The 23,669-nt window shown below is 68.8% G+C and overlaps 2 protein-coding genes across 6 annotated transcripts; both read left to right on the plus strand.

The window, feature by feature from the left end:
* The first annotated feature begins 490 nt into the window (after positions 1-490).
* Positions 491-14,103, plus strand: LSS (lanosterol synthase). 5 transcript variants are annotated; one of them, XM_037524846.2, is made up of 21 exons: positions 492-595; positions 1,597-1,735; positions 3,382-3,490; positions 4,063-4,184; positions 5,112-5,208; positions 6,506-6,641; positions 6,761-6,869; positions 6,966-7,084; positions 7,632-7,729; positions 8,060-8,087; positions 8,272-8,328; positions 8,833-8,904; positions 9,056-9,106; positions 9,301-9,450; positions 9,847-9,943; positions 10,383-10,488; positions 11,654-11,719; positions 12,063-12,143; positions 12,440-12,610; positions 12,952-13,027; positions 13,129-13,297. In XM_037524846.2, the coding sequence occupies exons 2-21, from the start codon at positions 1,657-1,659 to the stop codon at positions 13,261-13,263; spliced, it is 1,959 nt and encodes a 652-aa protein (XP_037380743.1). In that variant the 5' UTR covers positions 492-595; positions 1,597-1,656; the 3' UTR covers positions 13,264-13,297. The 5 variants fall into 5 exon arrangements, with proteins under 5 accessions (XP_054556211.1, XP_037380743.1, XP_054556210.1 ...); XM_037524844.2 differs by lacking the exon at positions 492-595 and adding an exon at positions 969-1,095; XM_054700236.1 differs by lacking the exon at positions 12,952-13,027 and having other exon boundaries at positions 491-595; positions 13,132-14,100.
* Positions 14,104-14,790: 687 nt separating this feature from the next.
* On the plus strand, positions 14,791-22,821 carry SPATC1L (spermatogenesis and centriole associated 1 like). Its single transcript, XM_037524466.2, is given in 5 exon segments — positions 14,791-14,985; positions 14,988-15,039; positions 16,356-16,684; positions 21,942-22,093; positions 22,412-22,821. Coding segments are annotated over 5 exon segments (1,008 nt in total). The 5' UTR covers positions 14,791-14,837; the 3' UTR covers positions 22,739-22,821.
* Positions 22,822-23,669: the final 848 nt, after the last annotated feature.

The following is a 23,669-nucleotide window of genomic DNA, read 5'->3' on the forward strand; positions in this document are numbered from 1 at the left end:
CTGCGCGCGCGCCCGAAGCCGAGCCGCCCGTCGCGGGAGGGGCCCGGGGTGCCGGGCGGGCAGGACTCGGGGCGCCCACGGAGGGCCCCCCGCCCCGCGCCGCCCCGCCCCGCGCCGGGGCCCCGCCCACCGCGCCGAGGCTCGGGCCCCGCCCCCGCGCTGCTCTGATTGGCCGGCGGGCGTCGGCCCACCTCGGCGCGCGACCGCGCCGGCCCGGGGCGCCTATATAGCGCGGCGGCGGCGGGCGCGCCGGGAGCGCGGCGGAGCCATGACGGGGGGCACGTGAGTGCGCGGGCGGCGCGGGCGGGGCGGGCGGGGGCTCGCGCCGGGGGGGGGGGCGGCGCGGGGCGGGCGGGGGCTCGCGCGGGGGGGGCGGGGGGCGGCGCGGGGCGGGGCCGGCGGCCGCCTCACCCCGCGCGCCCCCAGGTGTCTGCGGCGCCGCGGGGGGCCCTTCCGGACGGCGCCCGCCACCGACCTGCGCCGCTGGCGCCTGCGCACCGAGGGCGGCCGGCAGACCTGGACCTACTTCCCCGAGGGCGCGGACCCGGGCCGCGCGCAGACGGCGGTGGAGGCGCACAGCCTGGGGCTGGACACCGTGCGTGGCCCCCCGCCCCCCGGGTCGGCTGCTGCGGGCGGGCGGGCGGGTGGACGCGCGAGGCGGGGCGCTGGGGCCGCGGGACACGCCCGTTGACCCCGCCCCGCCCCGGCCCGCCCCTCGGGGTCCCCCGGCCTGCGGGGGCGCCCGCCCAGGCCTGTCTGCCCCGAAGGGCTCTGCCCGCGCCAAGGCGCCGCCACCCGCGGTCTCCAGAAGCCGGAGCTGTGCACCGGGCCGGGGAGGCGGCAGGACGAGCCTCCGAGCCCGGCGCCCCGCCGAGCCCCCAGGGCGCCCCCCCCCCGGGGCGACGGCAGCCGCTGAGCTGAGCAGCGGGCAGGTCTGGGCGGAAAGGAGCCAGATCCTCGCCGGCGGGGACAGGCCGCCCTCGCCCCTGCGGGCCTCGCTTCCGAGTGTCTCCCGCGTCCCGAGGCCCCGCGCACGTCCCGGGCGAGAAGCCCTCGCGGCCCCGCAGGCCCCTCATCCGAAGGCCCCTTTACCAGGTTCCTTTTCGCTTCTCCAGGATGCCCGGCGCCGCCCTTCACAGGGGGCGGGGACGGGGCCTCCCCCTTCTGTGGGGTCACACTGGCCCTTCCCGCACCATCTCCTGCTGCAACCACACGTGTCACCCCGGGCGGGAAGAGAAGGGCTTGAGCCAGTGAATTTCATGAAAGAGCTCCTGCGGGCCCAAGAGGAGTCTGTGTAACTGGGGTCTCTCCGTGGTCGCAGCCACAGCCAGTCAGTCCCCCCCACCCGAACCGGTCTTGAGGGAGGCAGCCGTGCCCCAGCCCAGACGCATGGGCTCATTTATTGCGACGTCTTGGAGAAGCAGAGAAACACGCAAGACGTGACTGAAAATCAAACCACAAAGCAGCCTTGGTTTTGCCAGCCTGGGGGTTCTCTGAAGACACCGAGCCTTTCCGGGGCGGCCTACTTGATCTGGGCTGTGAGCGAGGGCCTCTGCTGTCCGACCCCTGCCCCTCAGCCCCCGTCTTTCTTTGCAGAGCAGCTACTTTAAGGACCTGCCCCAACCCCTCACAGCCTGGGAGGCCGCACTCAACGGGATGACGTTTTACAGGGAGCTGCAGGTCGAGGAGGGGAACTGGACTGGGGACTACGCAGGCCCCCACTTCCTCACTACGGGTACGAAGAGACGTCCCGGGACACCTGGGCCTTGCCTGCTTGGGCTCTTGGCACATCTCAGGTGTGAGTGAGGGGGCAGGTGAAAACCCAGAGAAAGGGCTCGGAGGGCCCCGTGCACCCAGGTTTCCCAGTGGGGGTGCTGGGCCGTGGGGTGCCCCGCTGAGGGTCGAGTTGGCCAGAGTGGCCTGGCTTATGCGAAGAGCCTGCGGGCAGGGTGCGTGTGGGCTCTTGGGCTCCTCTGGGCTATCCGGGGCGCTGGGTGTGCGCGTGCAGGTACAGGTGGGTGAGGTGGGGGGGCCGCAGCTGCCCCCGGGTATGCACAGCTTGGCTCGGCAGGACTGCTTTGTGTCCTGGGAGTGTTTCTCTACAGCGTGGTGGTTGGGGGGGTGGAGGGGCTCATCAGAGTTTGTGCAGGATTCTTTCTCCGCGACCTGTGGTCACTCAGTCTGGACCTGGGCACTCATAAACGCCTGTTTCTGGGGAAACGCGAAGCGGTGTTTTCTTTTTTGTGCTGTGTTGATGATCACTTTATGGAGTTAAAGGCTGTGCGTCCCTTTGTTGATTTTCTTTTAAAAGCATTTCTGAGCTGTGCCTGTCCGTGTAGTCCCCAGAGTGTGGTCCTTGTGGTGAGCAAGCCTGTTGGGCTTGGAGTGGGCCTGCGTGCCCGGGTAGCTGCGAACTGGCCTTGACCGTTGCAGACCTGTTTGTCCCGGGCCACGGTGTGCTTTAACCCGTTCGTTCCCATGTCCTTAGAACAGGCCCCCCCGGACAGCTGAGGAGGCTGGCCACGCTGTCTTTGGCTCACTTGGGGTCACAAGAGCCGCTTCTCTGCTTGGCAGGGAGCTCTGCTGTCCCTAGCTGGGGACTTGTGTCTCCCTGGGCAGTGCTCTGTGGGCCTGAGTCACGGGCAGGTCAAGGGGCCAGTTCCTCCCTTGGCTCCCCAGTCCAGACAGTATCCCGGGATCAGGCATCTGCTCTGGTCTGGGGGGATGACTGCCCTGAGCCTGGGCTGCCCTCTTGTGCTGACCGCTGGCCACGGAGGTCCAGTTTCTCTGCCCGCCTGCCAGGTGTGGGCATGGCAGCTTTCTGTGCTCACTCCCACGCTGGGCCCTGCGGGCCCTCCTGTGCAGGCTGCGGCCGTCTCCGGACAGAAGGCCTTTCTTGGGGCGACGCCGCCGCGGTGCTGTGGGGGTGCCTCCAGCTGTGCACTTACTGTGGAGAGGCCTGGGCTCAGCCTGTGCAGCTGTACCCCAGGGTGTATCCAGGGCTTCTGATGCCAGGCCTGGCAGGGTCCCTAGACTGCCCTTGCGGCAGGCTGCGGGCACGGGCCGATGGGGGTAGGGGTGGGGTGGGGGAATGGCCTGTGGCCCTGTCGGAGAGCCAACCACAAGGGGCTGTGTGGGTGGGGGCGCCCCCACAGAGCGCTGGCACAGGGAGCATGGGGCTGGCACACGCAGGGGCTGGACGGGGTCCACATCTCAACAGGTGGTGAAACGAGACCCTGTCTGCCCGTGGGGTGGGGAGCAGGCGCCGACCCTGAGTGCCCATCCCTGCCCACCCTCGGACGCTTGGGGGTGGCCTCCCCAGGTGCCGACAGTGCCCGGAGGCAGGGCCTGTACCCAGAGGACGTCTCTTCTGCCATGCAGGCTTGCTGATCGCGTGCCATGTGGCGGGCATCCAGCTGCCCGCCGGCTACAGGGAGGAGATGATGCGGTACCTGCGCTCGGTGCAGCTCCCGGACGGCGGCTGGGGCCTGTGAGCTTGTGCCGGCCCCTGGGGTGTGTGGACGGGGTGCCGGGTGGGAGAGAGGAGCGTGACTGGGCCAGCTTCCCCGCAGGGCAGTGGACGCAGCTTCACGGCTGGTGCTGGACGAGTGGGGCTGGGGGAGGTGCCGGGTGCTTGGCCGCAGCGGCAGCCCGGCTGGCAGCCTGGCACCCTCCCAGGGTTCAGCCTCTCTGGGGGTGCCCTGTGGGGGCGGGCCAGTCATGGGAGGGGGGCAGGCTCCCCGGGGCTGGGCTCCTCTGGGCCTGGCGGGATGAGTCTCACCAGGGCTGCCCCGGGGTGCGTGCCAGGCCCTGGTCTACCCCGAAACACGTTGCTGGGGCCTCCCGTGTGGGACAAGGAGAATGGCCGGGTCCTGCAGGGCAGTGTCGGGTTGCTCGCCTGCTGGGCTGAGCGCTCCCTGGCTGGCGAGGGCAGGTGTTTCCTGCGGTGACACACCCACACGAGACGCTGGCGCTCCGGGTCCTCCGGGCCTCGCGGAAAGTGTTGCTCAGTCACTCAGGAGACAGCAGGTGACGCGTCCTCGCCCCCCTTCACTGCCGTAGGCACATCGAGGACGAGTCCAAGGTATTTGGGACCATGATGAACTACGTGGGTCTGCGGCTTCTGGGCGTGGGGCCTGACGACCCTGACCTGATCCGCGCCCGGAACTTCCTCCACAAGAGAGGTGCGGGCAGGGTGCCTGTGTGGGGCCAGACGGGCCACGCTGTGGGGTGTGGAGCACGCCGGGGGATGCTGGCAGCCCTGGCAGGGGGGCACCTCCTGGGACTGGTTGTCAGGCGGCTCCCAGCGGGCGCATGCGGAGGCCAGCTTCGGGGCCATCGTTTCCTTAGAGAAGGTGGCGGTGGCTGCGCACACTTGCGTGAGGAGCTGGCCTGGGGGCACTGGCACTGGCGGGGGCCAGCAGATGGAGCAGCAGGAGCCAATGGGCGCCCGGGTCCTCCAGGCACACCTGCCTGCTTGGGGTCTTCTGCGGGTGCCCATACTCCCCGAGGTTGCAGGTGACCACCTGGGCCGTCGGCTGGTCCAGGAGCTGCCCAGCCGCTCTGCAGAGCCTGGCAACCCCCCATGCCTCTCCAGGGACCTGCTCCTTCCGCCTCCCTGCAGCTCTCAGTGCCCCAGTGGGGGCCTTCCTGCTGAGCCCTGCTCACCGGCTCGCACCTGCACACCTTGGTCCAGAACCCTCCTGGCCGCCAGGCCGGGCTCACCTTGGGTTCGTCCTACTGGGCTGCGTCCTTGCGTCTCTGGCGCCAGTTCACCGGGCACCCTTGATCCGAGGGTGCTGGTGCCGGGCTGCCCTCCCCGGCATGGTGGAGGAGGGCGTTTGGTCCTCACCTCGTGTCTCCTTGGAGGCCTCCGTGGGGAGCTTGTCCAGGCTGGTGTGTGCTGCACCAGGGATGGGGCTGGCTGCCCCGGGGTGGCCCTCGAGGGAGGAGACGGTGTCCACTCACTGCCCCCCGGCCCTGAGGCCCCTAGGGCACTTGCCTGCACATGCTCTGGCTTCGGGGCTCAGGCTGGACGCTCGTCGTGCGGGTCCCCGGACGCGGAAGCCCTAGGTCCTCCGTGCCAGATGACGTGGTCTGTCCTTCCCCAGGCGGCGCTTTGTTCACGCCCTCCTGGGGCAAGTTCTGGCTGGCCATCCTGAACGTCTACAGCTGGGAGGGTCTCAACTCCCTGGTCCCGGAAATGTGGTATGTCTGCCCTGCCACTGGGGTGGTACCTGGGGGTGCTGGACCTGTGGTCCAGGGGAGGCCGGCCCAGCCTGGCTGGGGCCTGCTCACTGAGCCTCCAGAGAGATGGAAGGAGGTTCCCGGTTGAGCGGAAAGTGGGGGCAGGGGTGCTGTGAATGGGGTGGCACCCCAATTTGGCTGTGGCTTCGGCCCCATGGCAGTGGAGCGCCCGGGGTGAAGACAGAGCCCTGCTGTGGGTGGGGGCGGCATTGTGGGCAGAGGGGAGACGCCCAGGGAAGGCGCGGGCCTTCCCGAGCCCCCGCGCGCCTAGAGGAGGAGGTTGTCTTAGTAGAACCATGACTTGCGAAGTGTCCAGTAAAACCAACGCTGACTCTGTGCCACTCGGCCCCCGCCTACAGGGGCGTGTGACACATGCTCAGTCACCTCCCCACATCGGGGGCCAGAGGTCCGGCTGGGGCAGGGCTGGGGCAGAGCCCCTGCCCCCGTGAGCACAGCAGGGTGTGGTCAGGTCACCTTGTGGGGAGGCGAGAGGCCAGTCTGGAGACAGCAGGGTCCTGAGGGCAGGGCTCGCCAGGGGTGCTGGTGGGGAGTGGGTGGCACTGCGTGGCCCGCAGCAGGAGGGGTGGGCACCCCGCTGGATTTCAGGACTAGACGTGGGGCTGCTTGCTATAAGGAAGCTGGCACCTGTAGGGGTGAGGTGTCTGTGTGCTTTTGGGGCAGCCCCCATGAGTTCAGGGTAGCTGGGACACTGCTGGTGGTTGCAGGAGAGCTTTGGGGGCCTCAGAGGGTAAAGGGGGGTGTGCAGAAAGGAGGCCCTGAACCACTCCTGCTGCAGATGGAACCTCAGGTGCAGAGCACCATCAGGCCTGAGTGGGAAGCCCCCCAGAACGTGCAAAGCACCCTGAGGCATGGGTGGTGGGCGCAGGCAGTCGACACTCAGGAGGCGGTGGGGCTCAGCTCTGCCGGAGGGTGGGGTCCTGGGGGCTTAGCTCTGTGCTCCTGGGGTAACGGGAGTGGCCCAGAGCCACAGCAGGGCCCAGGCTGGGGCAGCACCAGCGCCTGCAGGGAGGGGTGCCCGGGTCCCCAGCCGCCTTTGTCACAGCCGAGAAGCGCAGACCCCCGCCCCGAGGGCCTGCGTCCCTGGCCTTGGCCTGCGCTTGGCTGAGCCAGCAGGGGTGTTGCCAGCTTCCAGCCCTGGGCAGGGCTGGCCACCACCACAGGCATGAGTGGACCGTTTGGAGGCCCCCCTGCACTGTCGCCCGCAGGGCCGGGGCTCCCACTGCCATGTCGCCCCCAGGCTGGCCCCTGAGTGGGTCCCCGGGCACCCCTCCACGCTTTGGTGCCACTGCCGGCAGGTCTACCTGCCCATGAGCTACTGCTTCGCCACCCGGCTGACGGCGAAGGAGGACGAGCTGATCCGGAGTCTCCGCCAGGTGAGGCCTGGCCACGGAGCTGAGCCACCCGAGCGGCCGTGCAGAGGTGTGGGGAGGCTGCGGGCTGAGGAGGGTGGGCCGGGTGCGGAGTGACCGGTCCAGCCATGCTGTGCCCACAGGAGCTGTACGTGCAGGACTACGCCAGCATCGACTGGCCGGCCCACAGGAGCAGCGTGGCCCCCGGGGACTTGTACACGCCGCACAGCTGGCTGCTCAGAGTCGTGTTGGGTGCGTGCGCGGGACGGGCGGGATGGGGGGCCAGGCCAGGCGGGCCAAACTCTGCAGGGCTGCCGCGGCCCCACACCCACTCCCCGTGTCCTGCAGCCTTCTTCAACCTGTACGAGCGCTACCACAGCGTCAGCCTGCGGCACCGGGCTATCCAGAGGATGTACGAGCACATCCAGGCCGACGACCGCTTCACCCAGTGCCTCAGCATCGGCCCGGTCCGTGCCCAGCACAGGGCTGCCGCCTGGGTGGGAGGGCGGAGACCGTCTGGGCCTGGGAGAGCTGGGCCGGCTTCTCCCGGGGGCCTGGCTTTGGTCCCATGGCTCCTCCTCGCGTTCCGCCTCCCCTCCTGCTCCCCATGGTGCTGCCCAGGGGAGCCGCTCCTCCCTCAGCTCCTCTGTGCCCTCCCGAGCACGCCCCGCCCGTCTGCCCCAGCCCTGCCCAGTTTGTGACTGGGGGCTCTGGCTCTGGCCCGGCTGGGCCTGGCCATGGGCTGCGGGGTCTGGTGGAAACCGGGTGTGGGCGGGCGCATGCAAGGTGGTGCCCGACCTCGGTGATCATACCTGCGCCTCTGAGCTGTGCTTGGCCCCGGGTGGGCCTGGCTGGCCGTCACCACGCCCCGCTGCCTTCTGTCCTGTGCCCGGGCAACACAGCGCCAGCCCCCAGGCCACCCTGGGCGCCTCGCTATGTGTCCCCTCCCTGGGTGACGCCCTCCGGCCCTGGGCTCAGGTCTGCCCAGCGGGCTGACGGATGTGCCGCCTGCAGATCTCCAAGGTGATCAACATGCTGGTACGCTGGCACGTGGACGGGCCGGCCTCCCCCGCCTTCCAGATGCACGTCTTCAGGATACAGGAATACCTCTGGTGCGTGGGGCGGGACCCACCCTGGCCTGCCCAGCGCACACCCGCAGGGAGTCAGTGCCCCTGGCAGACTGGCTGCTCCTGCCTGCGGCCCAGGAGGCCTGTGGGTGGACAGGGCAAGTCGCCAAATGCCAGGGAGGCCTCGCTGGCCACTTGGGGGCCAACTCCAGGGAGCCCTCTTCTCTGGCAGCCGCGGGGCTGCCTGGGTACCCGCTTGTGGACATGCGCCCCGGTCGGGAGCTCACAGTCCGTGGGCCCGTTGCCACTTGTGGATGGGGGCTCCAGCACCCTGCGCCCTGCCTGCGCTCCCTCATGGCTTCTCTCGTCCCACAGGCTGGGCCTGGATGGCATGAAGATGCAGGTAAGGGCCTTGGGGGTGTGGGACCCACCGCTGTGTGGATGGCTGCGGAACCCCATGTCGGCCCTGGGGGGGTGGGTGCTGGCGAGCACCATCAGCATGGTGCTGCAGGGGTCGCCCGCAGGAGGGCTGGGCCTGGTCCCACCTCGGCGCCCATGCGGCTGTAATGACCATTCTCTGCCCGCAGGGCACCAACGGCTCCCAGCTCTGGGACACAGCATTCGCCATCCAGGCCATGCTGGAGGTAGGTGCTCTGTCGCCCGCCAGCCTGGGGCCTCCTGCCGACCACTCCTGTACTGGTGCGGCGCGGTCTCTGATGCCTGCACTTTGCTCCCTGGGGCTCGTGCCTTTGGCCAGGGCCCTGCTGGGGTGGCCGGGAGGTGGGGGGAGCTAAAGGGTGGGCTCGGCAGGTGGCCAAGACCTGTTCCCAGGGCAGTGGGGGCTTCTGGGAGGGCGCACTAGGCTCGCTGAGCACACGTGCACTCGAGGTCTCTGGGGCCTCGCCCAGGGAGGACGCACAGCGGGTCTGTGCCATAGGCGCTGGAGGCCGCGGCCCTGGGGCATGTGTGCTGGCCAGGGCAGGGAAGGTCGATATGATCACTTCTGTCCACTCTCCATGTGTCCTTCTGAGTGGCCAGCAGAGTCCCACACTCCTGTCCAGTGGAGCCAGGACTTCCCAGGAGCTGTGCAAGGCCCCGTGGCCCCGCAGCCCCGCGCAGCCAGCTCAACCTCCTCTGCTTCCTCCCAGGCAGGGGCACAGTCCCGGCCCGAGCTCTCGTCCTGCCTGCAGAAGGCCCACCACTACCTGCGCATCAGCCAGGTGAGGCCCTGAGGCCCTCGCCTGGGGGCAGCGGGTGGGGGCTCCGTGAGAGGGCCACAGCCCGGGGCCCCCTGCTGTCCTGCCCCGCCCTGGGGTCTGCCTGTGCATGACGCGTTCCTCTGCTTTCCACACCTGCCCTCGGCACAATCAGATCCCAGACAACCCCCCTGACTACCAGAAGTACTACCGCCAGATGAACAAGGTACTCACGGCCCCCGTGTGGCTTGTGTTTGGCTGCCCCACGCAGCGCGGGCTACGGCCTGAGGGCGGTGGGCAGAGGTCTGAGCGATTCCGGCCAACCATACCAGCCCTAGGGCTGAGGCCGGCCATGCCGTGCGTGCGTGTGTGGGTGGCTGGGCTGTGGCCAGGCCTGCGGGTCACACCTGCACTCTCCAGGGCGGCTTCCCCTTCAGCACACGGGACTGTAACTGGATCGTCGCCGACTGCACCGGGGAGGCCCTGACGTCCGTCCTCCTCCTGCAGCGAGAGTGTCCCTTCATCACTGAGCACATCCCCCCAGAGCGGCTCTATGACGCTGTCGCTGTGGTGAGGCCACGGGGTCAGGGCCTTGGTCATGCAGTCCCTGGGGCCCCTGTGTCAGCCGGTTGGGGTGTCCTTGCCCCCCAAAAGCAAGCCCTGCACAGGGCTTGCCCCCAGGGCCCCCCCGGCCCCCCCTGGACCTGGGCATCCACCCTGCCTGGGGCTGGGACCAGGCAGCTGCAGAGGTCCTGAGCTGGCGCTGGGCTCCAGGGCCGGGCCTCTGCTCGGGCAGCCGTTCTCTGTGCTGTGTGGGGGTGGGGTGGTGCTCCCGCATGGCGCCCCTAGCCTGGGCACTCGAGGGGCTCTGTTTAAGGTGGGGCCCAGCCAGCTCCCGTCTCGTTGCGGCCCCGCCAGTTCCGCCAGCCTGTGGCCGACTCTCGCCACGGCCTCTCACTGTCTTAGCTGCTGAACATGAGGAACCGTGACGGAGGCTTTGCCACGTACGAGACCACACGCGGGTCCCACCTGCTGGAGCTGCTCAACTCCTCGGAGGTCTTCGGTGAGTGGTCAGCCCCGGCAGGCTCCAGATCCAGCCAGTGCCTGAGTGCAGTCCCCACGGGGCTGGTGGCTCCCTTAAGGGGCCTGCCCGGACCTCCCGTGTTCTGGGCCTCCGGGGTGCGGCGTGGGCGGGGCGGCAGTCTGCAGCGGGGGTCGAGGGAGGACTGCTCTCTGGCCAAGCCCGCCCGCCCCCTCCCGAGTGCCTGGCCCTCGGCCTGCAGGGAGCTGTCCTGGGCCCCCACCCACCCCGGCTCTGTGGTTCCTGCCTGCTCTGCCCCCGTGCTGTGGCTCTCTCTGGGCCTTTCAAAGGCCGCCCTCCCAGGGCACAGACAGGCCTCCAGGTCCCCGTGGCAGCTCCTGGTGGCCGTGGCCGAGCTGGTTAGCAGCCTCTCCCCCGAGGGAGACCCTGGGACTGGAGCTCAGCGCCTCTCGCTCCTCAGGGGACATCATGATCGACTACACCTACGTGGAGTGCACCTCCTCGGTGATGCGCGCACTGCACGAGTTCCACCAGGACTTCCCCGACCACAGGGCCGGCGAGATCAGGTCAGCGCCCACTGCACCGCAGGACCACGACGCTTTCTCCTGGAGCCTTGTGGTCTGGCGGGCTGAGCCCACTGCTCCGAGCCGCGTCCAGGACCCGTCGGCCGGCCCCGCTAGCTGGGGGACGCGACACCACACACCGCAGCCAGCCCTGCCGCCCCATGGGCCTCTGGCCTCCGGGGGAGAATACGCCCCGCTTCCGTGCACTTTGGGGCGGCAGCAGCTCCTGGGGTGGGGGGCGGGTGCTGTGTGGCCGGGCCTCACGGGCCTCCTCGGGGCCCTTGTGCCACCTGTCTTCCCTGAGCGGTGGTTTCCGCCAAACTGCCCGACCTGCGGCTTTCTTCCTGGGGGTGCTTGACGCTTTCTGTTCCTGTGCTTGGCAGTAACAGAACCATCCGGGCTCTGAATCTTGCCTTGAGGTGGTTTCAATAACTTGGTCTTCCTGGTTCACGCCTCTGCCACGTGTTTTGACGTCGCGCCCAAAGCCCCGAGCTCCCTGGCGGCAAGGCAGCACAGGCCTGACCCCGCTTGGGCACCCTCCTCCGGTGCTGCAGCTGCTGCTCCGCCACATGCGCTGCTGGGTCAGGCACGTGCACCCGTGTCTGAGTGGCCGGGCAGGCAGGCCGGGCTCTGCTCCAGGCTCTGTTCCTTGAGGGGCACCAGCGGAGGCCCCATTCCCTCGCCAACTGCCGCTGTTCGACATCCCAGTCTTGTCCGCGTGGGCTGCTCCCACCGCAGCTCCGGGAAAGCCAGCAAGGACCAGCAGGGAGGCACCCAGAGGCTAGACTCAGGGAACGGCGTGGGCCGCCCACCCCTGGGGGCCTGGACCCGTCCCAGGTGCTGTCAACCCAGGGCGGGGGCCATGTTAGCGCCTTCAGGCGGCCCTTCGGATGGCTGGTCAGGCCTCTGGACAGCTGGTCGCCCCTCCGAGGTGCTGCTCTCTCTACCCCCAGACCTGTGACGCTCTCCCTGACCTTTAGCTTTCACCTTGGGGGTCGCTGCAGCCTGAGTGACCGGCCACCTGGGGTTGCCACGTGTCCGTCTCCAGGGTCGTCACCTGGCTGGGCCTGCGGTGGCCGCTGCAGCGCTGGCAGCCTCTGTCCCGGTGGGAGGGCCTGGGGCGGGCGAGGCCACTTCCCGGGATGCTTACCGCCCGCCTCTGCTGCAGGGACACCCTCCAGAAGGGCCTCGAGTTCTGTCGGCGGAAGCAAAGGGCTGATGGCTCCTGGGAGGGGTGAGTGCGGTGTGGACAGCTGGGCAGGCGAAGCCGGCCGGGCCCTCTCCCACCACGTGCCTGGGCCGGCAGTCACTCCCCGAGGCTGAGGGCAGCTGGGCAGAGTGGGCTGCAGCCTGGGGCTGTGTATGGGTCTGACCAGCCCCTCCTAGGGCTCCGACTCATTGGTGCCGGCCGGGGACTGGGTGGGGGCTGCTGTGGTGGCCCCTGCTGGGGCGAGGGAGTGTGTCTGTGTGGCCTGTGTCTGCAGGGCGGTGGGCACAGCAGCTGAGGGCCGGAGGGCTGCGGGGCTGCCCGGGGCCCATCCCCGCGTGGGGAGGCCAACACTCTGCGCCTCCTTCAGCTCCTGGGGCGTTTGCTTCACCTACGGCACCTGGTTCGGGCTGGAAGCTTTCGCCTGCATGGGCCAGACCTACCAGGATGGGTGAGTGCGGCGGCCGAGGTCTTTCTCCGCGTGATGTCCTCCCTGGGGGATCTTGTTTGGGGTGTCCACGCTCTCACAGTAGAGCGGTAAGGACCGGCGCCCTAGCCCGCGGCAGGGTCTCCCTGGGCAGGAGCCAACAGGCCCCGAAGGGGCTGCTGCCTGGGCAGTCCCTCCTGACATACCTGCTGCACCCTGGGGAGCCCTGGGTGAGGCCTGCTTTGGGGGGAGTGGGGACGGGGTGTCCACGTGGCCCTGCGTGCCTGGCTGCGGCCCCCATGCGGTGTCTCCGTGTGCAGGGCCGCCTGTGCCGAGGTCACCCAGGCCTGTGACTTCCTGCTGTCCCGGCAGATGGACGACGGGGGCTGGGGGGAGGACTTCGAGTCCTGTGAGCAGCGGCGCTACGTGCAGAGCGCCCGGTCCCAGATCCACTGCACCTGCTGGGCCCTGATGGGGCTGATGGCTGTCAGGTGGGCGCCAGGGCTTCGGACGGGCCGGGGCCGGGCGGCGTCCATGCTGCCGTGGGAGCCGTGCAGCCCGAGCAGCAGCAGCAGCAGTCTGGGGTCCTCGGGGCGGGAGCTTGGGGGTACCCCCATCTGCCCGCAGCTGAGCTCTGCCCCGGCCCTCATCCCTGGCCCGTCCGCGAGGACGGCCGTGTCTGAGAGCAGGCGGCTCGGTGAGGCTGCAGCGTCTGCTGCCCGCCAGCGGGGCCTGGCCCTGTGCCGCGCCGCGCCAGGAGGTGGGTCAGCCGCGGCGATGGCTGGCGCCGTCTGCCCAGAGCGCCCTGTGCCCAGCCCTGCTGTCCCCCCAGGCACCCTGGCGTGGCGGCCCTGGAGAGAGGCGTCCGCTGCCTGCTCCGGAAGCAGCTCCCCAACGGCGACTGGCCCAGGTGCGGGCCGCGGAGGGCGGAGGGCGGGTGGGCCCGAGCTCTGGGGAATGAGGCTCCTGGCCCCGGAGGGCCTCGGCCACGGGTCTGTGTGCTGCCCTGCAGGAGAACAGCTCCGGGGTCTTCAACAAGTCCAGCGCCATCACCTACACGAACTACAGGAACATCTTCCCCATCTGGACCCTCGGCCGCTTCTCCCGCCTCTACCCCGAGAGCCCCCTGGCTGGCCGCCCTTGAGGCCCAGTGGGTGCCGTGGGGAGGGGCTGGTGGGCAGCGGCTGTCATGGGTAGGCAGTTCCGGGCGGGGGGTGTCTCTGCGGCCGAGGGTGCCGGGTGCTGCCTGCTTAGTTCTGAGAGCAGGGGCCCTCCTGACCCGTCACTGGCCGCTCAGGGGGCGGCCTGGTCGGCTTTGGGCCTGGTGCTGTGGAGGAACCTTCTCTGGGCTGGGTTCCCTGTGCCTGTCTGCGTCTCTGGCCCACTGGACGCAGAGCCCCCGAGGCGAGGGTGCGGCCTGTGCGCTGGGCGGGCGCGGGGGCGGGCGTCCCGGCCTCGGAGGACAGGCTGCTTCTGTCTCCCCCACTGCTCCCCTCAGCAGTGTCTTCGGTCCGCGTGCTTGTTCTGTTCTCCGTTCTGTCTCTGGCGAATCCTCTCACCGCCTGTACCCCAGTTCTTGTATAAGCAAATCTTTAAAAAAAAAAGGAAGCTAAAGGGCTGAGTCGTCCTCCGAGGTTTTGGGGAGAGCAAGGACACCAGCCACAGTCGGGGCGGGCGCGCCTGGCCTCGTGGCCCCCGCAGGGCCTGCAGCCCCATCCACGGCAGCCGGGCCACACCCGGGGCTGACATGTGGGCCCTTCCCCTCACTCCGGGCTCACGGCCACTCGCCGGGCGGGAGATGGGCCTCCGGGGTGTGGCGGTGCCGACCAGGCCGACGTCAGCGACAGCCTGGAGAAGCCCAGATGTGTGGGGACAGCCAGGCCCTCCGAGTGGCCTTAGGGGGAGTGTTCACATGCGGAAAGACAAGGGGCGTTGCAAATAAAGTCTTAAGTCACCACCCGGAGTGTCTGCCTAAGAATCTTAACCCCGAGGGAAATGGAGGGGGCGGGGGCCAGCACCCGAGGCCTGCCCAGCAAGGGTCCCGGCTGGCAAGGAGCGGGGTTGGGCCCGGCGTGGCCACCTTTGGGCGCTGCTCTGGACCCAGAAACATGGCCCTTGACGCCGGACTGAAGGCTTCGCTCTTTGAGTCTAACCCTGCTGAGGCTTTCTGGGGAGAGGGCCTCGGACCCCGGGGTGGGGCCAGGCTAGGAGGGGGAGCCCTGTCACCACATGGCCCGTGCTGGGTGTGGGTGCCCACAGCGGAGCCTCTGGGGTCCATGTCTGGGACCCCAGCACTCCAGGTAGATGCCGGGGCTTTGTCCGGAGGGCAGCGTCACCTGGGGGGCCCCCTTCATCTCCCTCAGGTGGTGACCCAGGCCCTGAACCACATTGGCCCTCCCCTGAGCCCCATGGGAAGTTGCCGGTGGGTGCGGGGTGGGGGCCTTGGGGTGTCCTCAAGCCGCAGAGTCCCCGCACCGGCTCAGCCCCAGGCTCTGCTGTGCTGGAAGGTGCCGGCAGGTTCCTATCGCTGCCCACCCCCGTCCCGTGGCCCCCAGCAGCCCTGGGGTATGGCCCGTGGAGCTTCGCCAAGGAGGGGTCGCCTGGGTGCCGCCTCTTTAAGGCGACATCACAAGGGCGCGGAGCCCGGAACCCCGTGGAGCCCCGTGAACCCCGTGGCCGGTCTGCGTCTCCGCCGCCATGGGGCCCTGAGCAGGCGGCATGGCCGAGGGCGGCGAGCTGATGAGCAGGCTCCTGAGCGAGAACGCGGACCTGAAGAAGCAGGTGCGGCTCCTCAAGGAAAACCAGATGCTGAGGCGGCTGCTCAGCGAGAGCTGCCAGGACAGCTGCGGCCACGGGCCCCGCGAGCTCTTCCCAGGGCGCCCGCCTACCCCGAGGCCTGCTCTCCCGCGGCCGGAGGTGAGCCAGCCCGGGGCCGCGGGGCCGGCCAGGGAGGGCCGAGGGCCGGCCGGCAGCCCGTCCTGCTGCGCGTCGTCGGGAGGCGCCTCTCAGCTGCTCTGTCCACACCCGGGAAGTGGGCGGGAGCCCATGCGGGTGGGCAGCGCTTCGGGGAGTGGCCCGGCGTCCAGAACTGTCCTCCTCGTGGACTGACGCCTGGGGGTCCTGCCCCTCAGGGGCACAGAAGACGGCTCCTGGCAGGCCTCTCCTGAGGACGCTCCACGGACGCACTGCCCGCCCGCCGGCCTCCCCTCCCTCCTCCCCTCCTCCCCCTCCCCTCCTCCCTCCCCCTCCCTCCCTCCCCTCCCCTCCCTCCCTCCCTCCCTCCCCCTCCCCTCCCTCCCCTACCCTCCCCTCCCCCCCCCCTCCCCTCCCCTCCCTCCCCTCCCTCCCCTCCCTCCCTCCCTCCCCTCCCCTCCCTCCCCTCCCCTCCCTCCCTCCTCCCCTCCCTCCCCTCCCCCTCCCCTCCCCTCCCCTCCCCTCCCCTCCTCCCCTCCTCCCTCCCCTCCCCTCCCTCCCTCCCTCCCCTCCCCTCCTCCCCTCCCCCTCCTCCCCTCCCCCCTCCCCTCCCCTCCCTCTCCCTCCTCCCCTCCCCTCCCCCCTCCCCTCCCCTTCCCTCCCCTCCCTCCCTCCCCCTCCGCGTCCCGGCTCCGCTGGTTGGCTGGGCCGCGGCCCTGCTGACCCTGACTCGCCACCCCCGGGCGCGGCCCCTCTCCGCGGGGCGCCCATTTTCCTGTGACTCGGGAAGTGGCCGCGGGGGCGGCCCTGCCCCCTCCTGCCCCCTCCTGCCCCCCGGCCGGGCCGCGCCTCTCGGCCCTGGACTCCTGTTACTTATTCACAGGTCGCGGAACGAGGTGCGGCCTGGGGGACAGCGGGCGGGCAGGGGGAACCCCAAGGGCGCTGAGGCTCCGGGGCCCCTGCGGGCGAGCGCGGGGGAGGGGGGGGTGCGGGCGGGGCCTGTCTGCGGGCCCCGCGGGGTGTCGCTGGGCGGGGCGAGCAGGCGCGGGGGGGGGGGGGGGGCGGGGGCGCGGGGCGCACGACGGCCCAGAGGAGCCCCCCCCCGCCGGCCACAGCGGGCTGCTGCCCGTGGCGTCCGGGGGCCCCGGGCCGGGCGGGGGGCGCAGCGCATGGCCGGCCCCGCTGGCCCCGCTGGCCCCGGCCGCGCAGGCGCCCAAGAGCTCGTGGGGTCCAAAGGGCCGCGGGGCGCCGCTGCCCGTCGGGGGCCGCGGCGGGGCCGGGCGCGGGGCTCCCGGGACGGCCCTGACCGACCGCCCCCCGCAGCCCGGACTTCGGCCGCTTCGCGGGCCTGGACGCGCCGGCGCCGCCGCGGGCCGCGTCCCTGGAGGACCTGCTGTGCTCGCACGCGCCGCTGGCCGGCGAGGACGACGCGTCCCCGGGCGGCGCCGCCCCGGCGCCCCTCAAGGCCCTCTTCAGCCCCCCGGAGCTGCGCGCGCCCCGCGCCGACCGCCGGCCGCCGCCGCTGCTGGGCGCCCTGCCGGACCCGCTGGCCGAGAGGCCGCCGCCCGAGCCCGCGCGCCCCAGGAAGGTGTGCTTCGCCGAGGGGGGCGCGCCCGCGGGGGACCGGCCCCGGCGCAGCTACTACCTCAACGGTGAGCCCGCCAACCGCCCGCCCGGCGCCCCGGCCCCCCGGCCCCCCAGCCCCCCACCCCTCGGCGCCCCGACCCCCTGGGCTCCCCGAGGGCCCCGCCCCGCCCCGCCCCGCCCGACGGCCGCCCCGGCTCCGGGAGGTGCTGGACTCCGGGGCCGGCCCGTGCCCGTGGCCCGCGCGGTCATCGCCGGGACCCGCTCGGCCGCCCGCGAAGCTCGTGCTCCTGCGCGGCCGCGCCCCGCGCCCCCCGCGCCCCCGCGCCCCGGCCCGGAGGCCCCTCGGCGCGCGGCCGCCCCTGACCGCCCGGGAGGCGCCGCGGCCGGGCTCCTGCGGCGAGCGGGCCGCTCCGGGGTGGGCGCGGGGCGCGGGGCGCTCCTCGGAGGCGCTGGACGTGAGTCGGGGGCGCCCGCGCCCGGCCCGGGGTCCGCGCCCTCCGCGGGGTCCCCTGGGGGCCGCGCCCTCGCCTTCCCGGGCGAGCGTGGGTGTCTGCCCGCCGCTCCCCAGCCAGCAGCCTCTGCGTGTCCAGGGCGGGCCTCGGGTCCGGGCTCCGCGCCGGTGCTCCGCGCGGTTCTCACGGCTCCTTCCCGGGGCTGGGCTGGGGGGCCGGGCGCCTCCCCGCCGGCGCAGTCCGAGGCTGCTTGTGGTCCCCAATAAATGTCGGTGTCTTCATGTGGTTTCTTTGAAAAACATTGCCGGTTGGGCCTCCCCGGGGGCGCAGCGGCTGAGCGCTGGGTGGCGAGGCTGCCCGCGGCCTCTGCGGCGCGGGTTCGATCCCCGGCTGCTCCCCGGCCCCGGAGGAGGGTCCCCCATGGCGCACGGACCTCTCCTGCCGCCCGCTGCTCCCCTCAGCAGTGTCCTTCGGTCCTTCTGCCTGCTCTGCTCCCCGCTCTGGCTCTGGGGGATCCTCTCAGCCTCCCGCGCCTCTGACTGTGCCCAGGGCTTGTGTGAATAAATAAATAAATCTTTAAAAAAAAAAATTCACTTGTGAAGCTGTGGGTCCCAGGCTCTTGTTTTCACAGATACTTTGGCTGTTTCAGTTTCCACGCTGTGGTCCTTTGTCCAGTTTTCCTGTTTCTTCTCAGTTCAGTCTTTTTTATTATTATTTAAGATTTTTTTTTTATACGAGAGCTGGGGTGCAGGCCAGAGGTGCGGGAGGGTGACAGGACTCCCCAGAGACAGAGCGGGGAGCCGAACAGGCAAAGAGACTGGAACACGGCTGCGGGGAGCAGCGGGGAGACAGGAGGGGTCTGCCGCCCGAGCCGTGTGGGCAGCTCCCTGGCCGGCGGGGATGGAACCCGCGCTGCAGAGGCTGCCGACGGCTTCACGGCGCGGCGCTCAACCCGCAGCGCCCCCGGGAGGCCCTCGGTTCAGTCTTGCTCACAACACCGACCGGCCTCGGTCCACGTCCCGGGCCCTGTCTCAGCCCTGCGGGCGCCCAGCGGTGCAGAGTGCTGCCCCTCTGGCTTCCGGACCCCGGCGAGGTGATGTCTCGATCGTGGGAACGTGTGCAGAGTCGCTGTTGGGTCTGTGCTGGCAGAACCAACCCGCGGTCCCCCTGGTCTTCTGTCCAGTCTTGTAACCCGCAGTGGGTTATTTCAGGTCTTATTTTTATGATTTCCTTCCTTCTGTTAACTCTGGGTTTTATTCCTCTTCTCCAGTTGCTCCAGGCGTAGGATGAGGTTGTTTATTGGGCTTTGCCTCTGTGGCTCAGCGTGGGCCTGTGTCACCGTCCTCTCCCCTTCAGACTCCCTTGGCTGCATCTCATGGGTCTGGTCGCGCGTCGCCCCATTTTCTGTCTTAATTTCCTTTTTAATCTGATAGCTGTTAAGCAGCACATCATCTCGTCTCCATGTAGCTATAGTTTTTCCTGTTGTTTATTTTTCAAACAGTTGATTTCTAGCTCTGTGGAGTTATGGTCAGAGAGAGCATTTGTGTCATTATCTTCTTCGTAATTTTACTGACAAGGGACTTGTGGCCCAACAGAAGGTCTGTTCTTGAAACTGTTGGGAAACGTGTAGGTAGCAGTTTTGGGGTGGGGTGTCCCGTAGGTATCTGTCAGACCTGTTTGGCCTGGATCCGCACCTAAGGCTGCTGTTTCCTTATTAGTCTCTGTCTTGTCGATCTGCCCACAGCCGAGGGACAGGGACGCTGCCCTGCTGTCGTCATCCGGGCCTCTCTCGGGGTCTGTGAGTGACGGTCTTGGTGCTCTGCCATTTGGTGCGTACATGTTTGTGTGTTATCTCCTCTCACGCATGCTAATGTGAAGGTGTCCCTGTCTCTTATTGTCCCTTTTACTTGAAAGTGTATTTTATCTGGCATCAGTATAGCTGTTTGGTCATTTTTAAAAATTGTTATTTGCTTGCAGGATTGTCTTCTGACCTGTGAGTCTATGCTTCTCTTTGTAAGGGGATAGGTTTCTTGTAAATAGCAGAATCCGGACTCTGATTTGAAATCCATTCAGCCACTTGCTGCCTTTTGATTGTTGAATTTGGGCCACTTCTATTTAAGGTAATTATGGAGACATAATTGCTCATTGACATTTTATTTGGGCTTTCGTTTGTCTTTTTAATTTTTTTTTGAGGTCTTTCATGTTTTGTTTAGGTTCCATTTTTATCGTCTTACGGGTGGCTTGTATTGATTTTTGTTTGACGATCCTGCTGAAGTTACTAGATGATGGACTATTTGTGGGACCATCCACCGTCTGGAGAAATGTGCGGATGTGGACGGGGCCTGCGCTGTGCTCCTCCGGGCCCCTCGTCCCCCAGCGAGCTCTGGCAAGTGGGTCTTGTCTTTGGTTTTAACTCCCGGGCACATTCTGTGGCCTTGCGAGGTGATTAGGGTGGGGCGCGCTGAAGACCACAGGAAGCATCTGAAAGAAAAGAAGACCTAAGCAAATGGAAACGCACCCCTCCAGGATGGACTCAGAGGCGGCCTGTTGGGGGGGCGCGGCACGCTCCAGATGGATACAGGAATTTCAGCACAATTCCTCAGTTGACGTCTTTGCAGAAATTGACAAGCTGATCCTAAAATTCACCCGGCGAGGTGAGGGGCCTGCAAAGGCAGCACAGCCGAGAAGGAGGAAAACGAAAGTGAAGGACTCACATTTCCCAGTTTCAGATTTCACTCTCAAGCCGTAAGAGTCAAGACTGAGAAAGAACTGCAAGTCCAGAGACGGACCCGGGCGCTGACGGGCCTGCTGCTTGGCGTGGGCACGAGAAGCTCCGTCCAGAAAGGCAGTCTCCCTGACGGACAGGCGGTGCCCCCGTGCCCAAGGATGACCCCGTGGAAAAGTAGCTCGAGAACAAAAAGAGCTAAAACCATAAAATTCCTAGAGGAAAATAGATAATTACTCTGGATTTGGCAATAAAGTCGTAGATGTGACATCAAAACCATAAGCCACAAAACGAAAAATAGATAAATTGGACCTTATCAAAAGTAAAAACCTTTGTGTGTTACAATAATACATTTATGGAAAGCAAACGCCACCCCGCAGGATGGGAGGAAGACGCCGAGAACCCGGGACGTGTGGAGGAGCGCCCACGGCGCGCAGTGGGGGGCTCCAACAGCCACAAGCAGGCGAGCGCGCGAGGGCCGCGCAGTGTCGTCCTCCTGAGACCCCGCGAAGTGCACCCCCTCCTGCCCCGCAGGCGCTGCCGTGAAGGCGCAGGACAGCGAGGCACCGAGGAGCCGGGGCGGGGCGGGGCCGCGCACCTGAGAACAATGTGCCGGTCGGGCGTCCCAGAAACTCCATGCCAGGCATGTACCCCCCCAAAATAGAATATTCGTATCCACACACATGCTATACGCGTGTCCATAATGGCACTGTTCGTGATTATTCATAACAGCCGAGCCGTGGAGACAGCCCGCGTGTCAGCAGAGGCATGGCTCGACGAGCCGAGGCACGTCCGGGCAGCGGGGTACCGCTCAGCCGGCACCAGGAGTGCAGTGCTGACGCGCGCCACAGCGGGCACAGGCCTGGGGGACCGCGCCCCGCGTGACGCCCAGACACAGGGCCACCCGCCGGGACACCGCTGTGCGGAGAGAGCCCTCAGGGGCAGGCGGCGGGGCAGCGGGCGCCTGGGGTGGGGGTTGTGGCTGCCCTCGGTGCGGGGTTTGGAGGGGTTGGTGAGAAAACGCTCTAGAATGAGATCTAAAAGCTACCGGACGGCAGCCCTACAACGGTGACTTTTATAGGGTTGATGACATCTCAACAGAAAAGTGACTGGGAAAGCGTCCAGGAGGGGCCCCTGGCCCGCAGTGGGGAGCCGGGTCACGGGAGGGCCCCAGGTGTCCTGAGAGGGGTGGGGTGCAGCCAGGAGCGCGAGGGGCTGGGGTTGGAGGCTGCCTTGCCCGAGGGACCCCTCACCGGTGCTCCCGGGAGGTCGGATCCTGGGCACCCAGCCTGGCTCTGGTTGGGACCCTCTGCCTGCGCAGCCGCAAGGTCACCCAGCATTTCTCGGGGCCCTCTGGGGCCGGCCCTCTGCCCCAGGTCATCTCTGTGCTCCCACCCTGTGGCCTCAGGGTCCCCATGTTGGGGCGCATGTTGCTGGGGGGGGCCTCTGCCTGGGGCGCCCAGGGCCCCAGCCCCTCCTCGCCACCTCTCCTGGCGGTGTTGCCGCTCGGGCTATGCGAGGGGGCGGCGAGAGGAGGCGGCTCCTGCGGCCTGGCAGCCCACTTGAGGGGTGCAGCCCACTTGAGGGGTGCACCGCAGAGCTGCGGAGAAGGGCGTGGGCGGCAGGCTCCAGGGGATGGCGGCGGATCTGCTGAGGGCACTGCGGGGCCACGCAAGGAGAATCTCCACCGTCCCCTTCCCGGAGTAGGAGAGTCTGCGGCAGACAAACCTGGCGCTGGCGCCCCCCTCCTGTCCACACCTTGCGTGCGTCTGGGTCAGCCGAGCCCGCCCCCCGGCGTCCATCCCGAATTCCCCGTCAGAGCGGGCGGCTGGCTCTGGACCCAGGTGCCAGGCAGCCCCAGGAGGACGAACGAGGGACAGGGTGTGGTCCCATGCCTCCCAGCGCAGGGGCGCCCGGGCTTCCAGGGAGGGGCAGGGGCGCCTTCCCCCCTTGCATTTACCCTGCGGGGGTGCGTGGACCAGGGCGTTTGGGAAGACCCCGGGGTGGGCCGACTGGGCGCGGGCGCTTCCCCCAGACACTCAGTGGGCGCTGCCCTCGGCCTCGGGTGGGTTCCTAAGTGGGTGTCCGGGAGGGCAGCGGGGCAGGCCGGCCCCTCAGTGCCAGCCCCTGCGTCGTGCTCCGCAGAGATCCAGAGCTTTGCGGGCGCGGAGAAGGACGGGCGCGTGGTCGGGGAGATCGCCTTCCAGCTGGACCGGCGCATCCTGGCCTACGTCTTCCCCGGGGTGACCCGCCTCTACGGCTTCACCGTGTCCAACATCCCCGAGAAGATCAAGCAGGTGTGCGCTCCTGCCCCGCTGCCCTCCCCTCCGGGCCTCCCCTTGGGCCTCCCCCTGCGTGCTCCTCCCACCCAGCCCCTCCCCTCACCGTGGGCGCCTCAGCCCGGGTCCCCCCAGGCGCTCTCCCTATTCCTAGCCCCGCACCCCGGGGCGCACAGGCCTGGCGAAGCTGGGAGGGTCGGGGTGGGTGTGCCCACTGCCCTCACGCCGGGTCTTGTGACTCAGGCCGGGCAGCTGGGCGCGCCCCGAGAGCACCGGGGTCCTGTGGAGGCGGGGGGGGGGTCGGCGGACGCGGCCCCCAGTGTGCTGTGCCCGCAGACATCCATCAAGTCCCTGGACGGCTCGGTGGACGAGAAGAAGCTGCGCGAGCTGACGCACCGCTACCTGACGCTGACGGCGCGCCTGGAGAAGCTGGGCTACAGCCGCGACGCGCACCCCGTCTTCAGCGAGTTCCTCATCAACACCTACGGCATCCTCAAGCAGCGGCCCGACCTGCGCGCCAACCCGCTGCATAGCAGCCCGGCCGCGCTGCGCAAGCTGGTCATCGATGTGGTGCCCCCCAAATTCCTGGGTGACTCGCTGCTGCTGCTCAACTGCCTGTGCGAGCTCTCCAAGGAGGACGGCAAGCCGCTCTTCGCCTGGTGAGCGCCGCCGCTGCAAGAACCGTGTTTGTTCCAAACGGGGGCGCCACGCTCCTGCGTCCCTCGGCCGGCCTTCCCCCGGCAGCTCCCGGGAGCGCCCAGGGGTGCCCCGCAGCGCCCGGGCCACACGCGCCGGACCGGCCGGCGCCCCTGCCCGCCCGCGTCCACCCCGCGCCCCTGCCCGCGTCCACCTGCGGGCTCGTGTCGTTCTGCATTAAAGTCATCTGTTTACCTGTCGCCTCCCCTGTCCTCTGGGAGGGCGCAAGCCGGGTCCTGCGGGGCCCAGGAGCCCCCGCCGTGGAGGCCGCGCCCCCCCAGGGAGGGTCCAGTCTCTGAGTGGGGTCCTGGCTCAGGGCCCCAGGGCCGCTCCAGGCTGGGTTTCCCCAAAAAGAGGGTCCAGGAAAGCGCGGGCGGCAGCCGCAGAACCTGCAGGGCACGAGGGAAGGAAAACGCGGACCCGGCCAGAAGTCCCCGGCCCAGCAGAGCGGCAGGAGCACGGCCGGCCTGGGGGCTGCCCCCCACCTGCTGTTTGCGTGGGAGCGGAGGGAGGGGCCCCCAAGGGGCCAGCCTGCAGGGCACTCACCCCGGGCGGAGGCCCCTGCTGCCGCGGCTTACTGGGGATGGCCATGGGGGGCTGGCTCCCTGCGCCGCTCCCCACCGGGCGGGCCTCCGGCCCTGCTCCAGAGCCCCAGCGCACGACGGCTCCAGACCCCCGAGTCCCCGCGCAGCCTCCCCGGGGTCCTCCCTCTTCCCCAGTTCCCCGAGGTCCAGAGGGCCCATGGTCAGGGCCACAGGGCCCCGTCCCGGCTGACCCCAGTGGAGGGTGTCTGGCCACTTCTCTGCTGTGGGCACTGGGGGAGACTGTTGGGGTCTCTGGGCCAACCCCACAGTGGGCGGCCATCATCCCAGAACCCCACAGCCTGCCGCGGGCCTTG

Source organism: Talpa occidentalis, unplaced genomic scaffold (assembly GCF_014898055.3).
Source record: "Talpa occidentalis isolate TD23 unplaced genomic scaffold, MPIMG_talOcc4v2.1 talOcc4.4, whole genome shotgun sequence".
Lineage (NCBI taxonomy): Eukaryota > Metazoa > Chordata > Mammalia > Eulipotyphla > Talpidae > Talpa > Talpa occidentalis.

What these genes read in the sequence shown, in the direction of transcription:
- LSS (XM_054700236.1), top strand. Translation starts at nt 1,657, where the DNA reads ATGACGTTTTACAGGGAGCTGCAGGTCGAGGAGGGGAACTGGACTGGG. An exon ending in TGGATGGCATGAAGATGCAG is followed by an intron (nt 8,088 to 8,271) that starts GTAAGGGCCTTG and finishes CTCTGCCCGCAG; the next exon opens with GGCACCAACGGCTCCCAGCT. An exon ending in CAACTCCTCGGAGGTCTTCG is followed by an intron (nt 9,944 to 10,382) that starts GTGAGTGGTCAG and finishes CTCGCTCCTCAG; the next exon opens with GGGACATCATGATCGACTAC.